This window comes from Sinocyclocheilus anshuiensis, unplaced genomic scaffold (genome assembly GCF_001515605.1).
Source record: "Sinocyclocheilus anshuiensis isolate Anshui unplaced genomic scaffold, SAMN03320099.WGS_v1.1 scaffold1254, whole genome shotgun sequence".
Lineage (NCBI taxonomy): Eukaryota > Metazoa > Chordata > Actinopteri > Cypriniformes > Cyprinidae > Sinocyclocheilus > Sinocyclocheilus anshuiensis.
The window spans coordinates 76,732-85,074 of NW_015557130.1; the positions used below are offsets into that span (position 1 = coordinate 76,732).

At 41.6% G+C, this 8,343-nt stretch overlaps 1 protein-coding gene across 5 annotated transcripts in view; it reads left to right on the top strand.

Annotated features, from left to right (window-relative positions):
* Positions 1–8,343, top strand: part of LOC107677945 (natural resistance-associated macrophage protein 2-like) — a 27,857-nt gene that overhangs the window by 3,659 nt on the left and 15,855 nt on the right. For all 5 annotated transcript variants that reach the window (XM_016473021.1, XM_016473020.1, XM_016473024.1 and 2 more), the window contains exons 2-10: positions 319–454; positions 1,305–1,366; positions 2,780–2,892; positions 4,528–4,647; positions 5,450–5,569; positions 6,489–6,595; positions 7,663–7,733; positions 7,819–7,886; positions 7,973–8,128. In XM_016473021.1, coding sequence (XP_016328507.1) covers positions 1,330–1,366; positions 2,780–2,892; positions 4,528–4,647; positions 5,450–5,569; positions 6,489–6,595; positions 7,663–7,733; positions 7,819–7,886; positions 7,973–8,128 — 792 coding nt within the window. In that variant the 5' untranslated portion in view covers positions 319–454; positions 1,305–1,329. The remainder of the gene's footprint in view (positions 1–318; positions 455–1,304; positions 1,367–2,779; positions 2,893–4,527; positions 4,648–5,449; positions 5,570–6,488; positions 6,596–7,662; positions 7,734–7,818; positions 7,887–7,972; positions 8,129–8,343) is intronic.

Genomic DNA, 8,343 nt, shown 5'->3' on the forward strand with positions numbered 1-8,343 from the left:
TGAGTGTGAGAGTGAGTGTGTGTGTGAGTGTGTGTGTGTGTGAGTGAAGAGGATAGCTTTCGGATAGCGCATCAAGAACGTCTCAGGTTACTTATGTAACCATGGTTCCCTGAGTAGGGAACGAGACACTGCGTCCTCTAGGGGTAAGTGTGTGTTTGAGTGTGTTTGAGTGTGTGTGTGTGTGTGTGTGTGTGTGTGAGTGTGTGTTTGAGTGAGTGTGTGTGAGTGTGTGTGTGTGTGTGTGTGTTTGAGTGTGTGTGTGTGCGTGTGTGCTGTGCAGTTGGACTTATCAGAGATGTTTCTTGCTGCTTTTCACAGATTAAAGCAGCCGAGGTCACGAGCACCATTTCCCACAATCCTTCACTACAGATCAGTTGAATGAAAGCGCACACACTGAAGCGCAGTGCCCGTCTTCACCTCGCTTTGAATTACTGATCTTCTCTGGGTTTTGGCTGTAAGTAGACTTTGCTTTCACACACAGCTCATATAATAATGGCCATTCCAGCGGCTGCTTGTAGATTTTCGTCTTTCTTTGCTGTTTTCTCTCTGTTTGTTGTTAGCAGCAGCATGTGTGGTTTCCTCTTATTTTTTCAATTAATCGATTAATCGGATAAAAAGCCTCTTTTTGTTTTGTTTTTTAATTGACAAAACACACTATTCCACATCCTGACCAATGCTGTTCTTCAAGCAAACGACTGAATGCTATGGAAACATACTGTATGCTGAATATATCTCTGTGCTATACATTATGAGTTATAAAGAACCGTTTAAACAGACAAATGGACAAAGGACAGTTATATAAAAATGGAAATAATAATGATTTAGATAGTAAAGAAAAACTCAAACTCCTTCTGCAGGAGCCCACACATTCACAGGACAGGACGAGCCGTGTTAAACATCACACTAATGCATTAGCTTGAGTTTAAAATGAAGCATTCTCATGTTTCTGGATCCTAATCTGACGGTTCATGAAGTGGTCAAACATTTTTAATCCTCAAGATTTCTATTCGTCACATACACAGATATATAAAGAATGCGACCTGCAGTGAAATGCGAGTCTGGCCTGGACTGCGCATGAAGTTTATAAAGGATAAACAGAGAAATAATAACGAAAACACAAGTAAACCTGTGTGACTGAGACAGCGGTCAATAGTCGAATGTGCAGAAATAGGAAGTTGTGCAGTTGTGGGTGCACACAGTGATCAATGGCACATCTGACACTGAGTGCTTTAGCTGTGTCGAGGATAACTGCGGTCCTGTGAGCGTGTTTTCAGTCAGTCATCTCTGTGTTTTCTGTCTTTCAGACTCACAGAGGCACTCGGGGAGCTCATGAAGACTGAACGCGATGAAGACGCCGCTCAGGAAGGTGAGAGATTCAATTCTGCCTCAGTTCTTCATTAAATAAACAATTAAAGGGGGGAAATGGGGTAACACTTTATTTTAAGGTGTCCTTGTTACACATGTACTTGCTATTATAATAACAATAAATTATGCATAATTACATGCAAGTAACCCTAAGCCAAACCCTAACCATATAGTAAGTTCTGTCATGGCAATAACATGACAATGTTAAAGGGATACTCCACCCCAAAATGAAAATTTTGTCATTAATCACTTACTTCCATGTCGTTCCAAACCCGTAAAAGCTTCGTTCGTCTTCGGAACACAATTTAAGATATTTTGGATGAAAACCGGGAGGCTTGTGACTGTCCCATTGACTTGCACTGTCAAGGTCCAGAAAAGTATGAAAGACATCGTCAGAATAGTCCATCTGCCATCAGTGGTTCAACCGTAACGTTATGAAGCGACGAGAATACTTTTTGTACGCGAAGAAAATAAAAAGAACAACTTTATTCAACAATTTGTCTCCTCTGTGTCTCTCCACATCACCGTAGCGCCATTTTGGAGAATATCCGCTGGACGCAAGCAGCGTACACTCTTCTGTGTCGGCCAGAACTCTGTATTACATGAAGTTAATTAATATTACTTAATAGTACTTAAATGTATAATTACACTGTAACAAGGACACCTTAAAATAAAGTGTAACCAAAAATGGTTTAACACTAGTTTTGAACACTGGGTCTTCAGTAATATTGCTGGTCTGAGGATAACTGACTAGACAGTTAGAGAAGTTAACTAGTGAGTTAAATATTTCAGCGGTGGTGCATTTAAAAGCAGTGTCTTAATCAAAGGGATGTACTGATTTGTTGAATGTCAAGAATCCAGATGTGTGTTTAATGACTCTTTATTACAGATCAACCCATATTTCTGATGGTCGATATAAAGCCAATATACTGTTTGTTTGATAGGATAACAGAAAAACCGATTGGCTGATGATATATTATCGTTATACAGGGCTTCTTGAACACTGACTAGCAGATCATGCATTTTTGCTCATTCCTGTCTGACGGTGATCGAGTGTGTGTAAAAGTGTGTTTCATAAGCGACTGTCGTAACGCTTGGAGTTTACTGCCGTCGTTTCCTCGAGTTTTAATATGCTCGTGATGTCATATCCATGTTTATGATGTGTCATATTCTCTGCTGAACTCACTGACTCGGTTTGGCTCTGCTGTTGTTATAGTACAGGAGATCTGATATCTCTGGCTCATAAATGAGTGCAGTGGATTGTTAACTGTGCAGGATGTTTCAGGCTTGATTAGAGTCTCGGTGTCCGAGGCTCATGTGACTGAAGCGTGAGAGTTTCTGTCACTCTGAACAATCTTGCGAAAGCTCTCCGGCTCCGTGTCTCATAATGAAGGTGGTGTGTGCTGTGTTTCAGAGAGAAGCCCGCAGGAGCCTGACTTCTACAGCCCTGTGTCTCCTGACCCGCAGGAGCCCGTCTCCACCTACTTCGAGGAGAAGGTTCCCATCCCTGATGATGACGGAACAAAGGTACCTCGCCGACGGGAACATCATTTCATCCCATTATATTCAACAATACTACCAACTTCTGCTCCGTTTATACTTTTGACTTCTTTGATTTTGCTTTTTTAATATCAAAACCAGCTTGTGTTTTGATTTAAATCATCTTTTGTTTCTCATCATATGCACAAGTACACCAAATTGATGTTATGATAATAAGCCAGTAATACATCAGTGACTATAAAACATCAGGTGGATACTTTTATTTCAACATTGAATTTCAAAATGTTAAAGGAGTAGTTCACCCAAAAATGGAAAATCTGCTGCATGTGCTCGTTCTCAGGCCATACAAGATGAACATGAGTTTGTTTCTTGATCTAGATTATAGCAGTGCGGTTTTATGAGAGTGACGGAGCCGTTATCAGGCACATATGTGTGTCAAAGGTCATGCACAAGAACACAAAGTGTTCTGTCAGATTGTGATGTTTGTCATCGTTACGCTCTATCTCATGAATTAGTCCAAGCACGAGATGAATCTTGATTTCCTCGAGCACAAAAAGAGGAAGAGACTCTGAAGAAGCAAATGGAAAAACAGACACATTCAAAATGTTACGAAAACAAGGTCCCGCTCTGTGGTCACCCCTCATGTGATCCTCAGAGGATATAAGAGCAGAGATCAAACAGATCAGCATGTACCCAAGCACCACAACCCTGTGATCCTGTTCAGTGGCATTTGCTGGTGTTAGGATGGTGGAGAAGTGAAAGCACAGGGAGCGGGTGACTTCACGGCTCAGGAGATAAACTAGGGAATGGCACATTTCCCTTCAACACATGACATCTTCAGCTCAAAAATTCAATTCAATTCAAGTTTATTTGTATAGCACGTTTCATGATATAAATCGTTGCAAAGCAACTTTACAGCAAATTAAGTTTCTACAATATTTAGTGGTAGCTTATCAGTGGTGACTGTCAGTTAATGTACATATGGTAGAAATGTAGGGGAAAATCAATTAAAGATGTAATCAAACAGACGATGAACATTATTAACAGCAATTATTATATGATGCAATCAAACTTATAGCAAAATGTGGTAGTTCTGTATGTTGTTTCAGGGTTGGCATCATCTGAGGTCCTCTGAGGGGTTGGCATCATCTCTTCTCAGGTGTTCTGGATCCAGACTGAAGCTTGTGTAAATCCTAGTTACCACGGGATGTCAATCCCAGCAGAAACAGAGAAACAAATAGAGACATAATTATTATAATTAGATTATGAGATGCATTATTTGAATGCTTGGCCAAAGAGATGTGTCTTTAATCTAGATTTAAACAGAGAGAGTGTGTCTGAACCCCCGAACGTTATCAGGAAGGCTATTCCATTGTAAAGCACTGCAGTTTATCTTTTGGTGCGATGAATGAAGCTGAAGTATAATACGCTGTAGAATCTACATTTGTTATTGTATTTCTGATGTTATCTATTTTATCAGTGAAGAAATTCATAAAGTCATTACTATTAAACTGTGAGGGAATATTTAGATCGGGTGGCGTCTGGTTATTTGTTAATCTAGCCACTGTGCTAAATAAAAACCTTCTGGAGTGCAGATTTCAGATCCAGCCGAGCAGCTGCTGTTGAGATGAGTGTGACCTGTATTGCTCTTCCTCTCTCTAGCTGTTTAGCTTTCGTAAACTCTGGGCCTTCACTGGACCGGGTTTTCTGATGAGCATCGCGTATCTGGACCCTGGGAACATAGAGTCAGATCTTCAGTCTGGAGCTATAGCTGGATTCAAGGTGAGTCCAGAGTTCATGTTCAGTGTCTGCACTCATCTGAGCAACACTACGGTCATACGGTCCAGTGTTGCTGCCTTCATTTACATCACGGGCTCGGCTGCTGGCCGTTCTGATTCCTTTTGATGAATCTGCTGCTAAATGGCTCCATTAGCAATGCTTTTAGTGCTTTGGATTGTGAAATATTAAAAAAGCAGTCTGTTGCCAAACGATGAGATTCCCCCTCGTCCTGTAGCAACACCAAGGTCACAAGATCAACTCAGGGAAAACAAGAACTGATGCAATGGCAGCCTTCAATGGAGTGTAATGTAACCCCATCAATAAAAGTGCAAACATAAATCATTTCATTTTCAACAGAACGGACGTGAGTCAGAAATGTGTTTACACTGACATTTGGTGACTTTTCAGTAGAGCTGACACCAATAATTGCTCCTAACTTAAATATTGAACACATCTTATTAATTTATTCAGTTTTATAAATTAATACTGACTACAAAAATACTCATTTTGTGTATCTTTAACGGCATGATGTCATATAGAGATCTGTTGAGAGTCAGTGAAACAGCACAGGACACGACGAAACTGGTTAAAATGAGTGTGAGTCAGATTGATTCAATAACTGCTCAAACTGATTCCTAAAGGATTTGATTCAGTGAATCTGCTCATAAGAGTCATTTGGTGTGGAGTTGAGTGACGGCGGTCACAGGAAACGCTCTGATCACGTCGCTGTGAGAGTGAAGTGTTACAGGACCCGATTCACTTACAGTATCAGTATTGTGGTGTTAAATGAGTGTTTATGCCGCAGCTGCTGTGGGTTCTGCTGGTCTCCACCATCATCGGGCTGCTGCTGCAGCGGCTGGCCGCTCGACTCGGCGTCGTGACCGGGATGCATCTGGCCGAGGTCTGCCACCGCCATTACCCTATGGTGAGCTCATGAGCCAGACTGACGCTCTGCAGAAATACTGCACCTTCTGCTGCTTCACACTTCAAGTGCTGTCCTCTCCACTTCAACAACCTCTATTCATATAACAAAAACTACTTTCACATTCATTTTTCACACACTGCTGTTCAAAAGTTTGAAATAATTAAGAATTTTGTAATATTTTTCTTTTATTCTCGGACTGCATTAATATGACCACACATACAATAAAAACTGTAATATTGTGAAATATTATTACAGTTTTCTCTGTGAATCTCTGTTAAACTGTAATGTATTTCTGTGATGCGCAGCTGTATTTTCAGCATCATTACTCCAGTCTTCAGTGTCACATGATCTTCAGAAATCATTCTAATATGCTGATTTGCTGCTCAAGAAACATTTCTGATTATTATCAATGTTGAAAACAGTCGTGCTGCCCAATATTTGTGTGGAAACTGTGATGCACTTTATTTTATCAGGATTCACAGATGAATAGAATGTTCAAAAGAGCAGCATTTATTTGAAATCGGAATCTTTTGTAACATTATAAATGTCTTTACTGTCACTTTTGATCAGTTTAATGCATCATGGATGAATAAAAGTATGATTATTATGATTTCTGAAGGATCATTTTTCAGCCGCACACGAGTTTCACGATGCTTCTCGTCCATGTTTGGGTTGTTTAGAGAGTGTGCTCCTCCTTTACACAACACTGATGCAGTGTTAGTACATTTTACCAGTTGATGGAAAATAATCATTCTAAAAATCTAAATAATTCACGTTATTTTAAGGTTCCCACAGCAATGCTGTGCATGTTCATTATGGCGATATACACTGTGTTACCGAACACTGGCACGTGCCTGCTGTTTCTGCCGGCTGAGAGCTGCGTGTGTATTAGTGACTGACGGCGCTGTGTTTGATGCAGGTGCCGCGGATCATCCTGTGGCTGATGGTGGAGCTGGCCATCATCGGCTCTGACATGCAGGAGGTCATCGGCTGTGCCATCGCCCTCAATCTGCTGTCAGTCGGCAGGTACATCATCATCATCATCATCATCACACGACTGACAGAGTCACTTCATGTGTGCTTGTTTAGCATCTGTGTCCAATACACATCAGCTTCTCATGTATGTGACATCAGCTGTACTGGGTTCAGTGGGTGAAGATTTCACGTTAACCTTTTCCTCTCACATATTCAGTTACCATATATTTTTCAGAACTATTAGACTATCCGCAGGCCATCTCAGATCAGGATGAGTTTGTTTCTTCATCAGGTTTGTAGAAATGTAGCATTGCATCAGTGTCTCAGCAATGGATGCTCTGCAGTGAATGGGTGCCGTCAGAATGAGAGCTGATAAAAACATCACAATAATCCACAAGTAATCCACAGCACTCTAGTCCATCAGTTAACATCTGGAGAAGACACAAGCTGAAACAAATCCAGCATTAACACGTTTTTAACTAAAATACATTGAGTGTATAATCCATAATAACGCTTCCTCCAGTGAAAAAGTGCATCTGCTGTTGTCTCTCACATCAAAATCCAGCCACATATTAGTTTAGAGCTGTTTAAACGCTGCTTGATCTGTGCAGATTTCTCTCCTGATTCAGACCAGAACACTTTTTCACTGGAGGAAGCGTTATTATGGATTATGGACTCAATGTATTTTAGTTAAAAATGTCTTAATGCTGGATTTGTTTCAGCTTTTGTCTTCTCCAGATGTTCACTGATGGACTGGAGTGCTGTGGATTACTTGTGGATTATTGTGATGTTTTTATCAGCTGTTTGGACTCTCATTCTGACGGCACCCATTCACTGCAGAGCATCCATTGCTGAGACACTGATGCAATGCTACATTTCTACAAACCTGATGAAGAAACAAACTCATCCTGATCTGGGATGAGCACATTTAATGCTAATGTTCATTTTGAGTGAATTATTCTTTGATCAAACTGACATGTATAGCTATAATTGTCCTTCTGATAAATATTAATGAGCTCTTCACAGTGTGTTTATTGAGGGATTGAGTGTTTGAATTGATTGAGGATGTGTAGAATCGGAGTTCATTCATCTTGTTGATGGTTGATGTTCTTCTGCAGGATTCCTCTGTGGGCTGGAGTGTTGATCACCATCATTGACACATTTGTCTTCCTGTTTTTGGACAAGTACGGTAGGTCTGCACTGAAGGAGCATGAGAATGATCACACCGGCTGGTGTCGTGGCTCTAATGCGAGTGTCTGGTCTGTTTTCTTCAGGTCTGAGGAAGCTGGAGGCGTTCTTTGGGTTCCTCATCACCATCATGGCCCTCAGCTTTGGTTACGAGGTTCAGTGCAGCTGCAGCGTGTTGTCAGGAGGTGAATGTTGAAGCAGCGGGTGTGTGACGTGTCTCTCTGCTCTGCTTGTCTGCAGTATGTGCGTGTGGCTCCAGACCAGGCCGCGGTGCTGAAGGGCATGTTTGTGCCGTACTGCAGCGGCTGTGGACCTGCACAGCTGGAGCAGGCCGTCGGGATCGTGGGAGCCGTCATAATGCCTCATAACATCTACCTGCATTCTGCTCTCGTGAAGGTCAGTCTACACACCTGAGTGATCACATCACAGAAATAACTGCATGAAGTGTGTGTGTGCGAGTGTGTGTGTGCACGTGAGTGAGTGAGTGAGTGAGTGTGTGTGCACGTAAGTGAGTGAGTGAGTGAGTGAGTGAGTGAGTGAGTGAGTGTGTGAGTGGGTGTGTGTGTGAGTGTGTGTGTGTGTGAGTGAGGGAGTGAGTGTGTGTGTGTGTG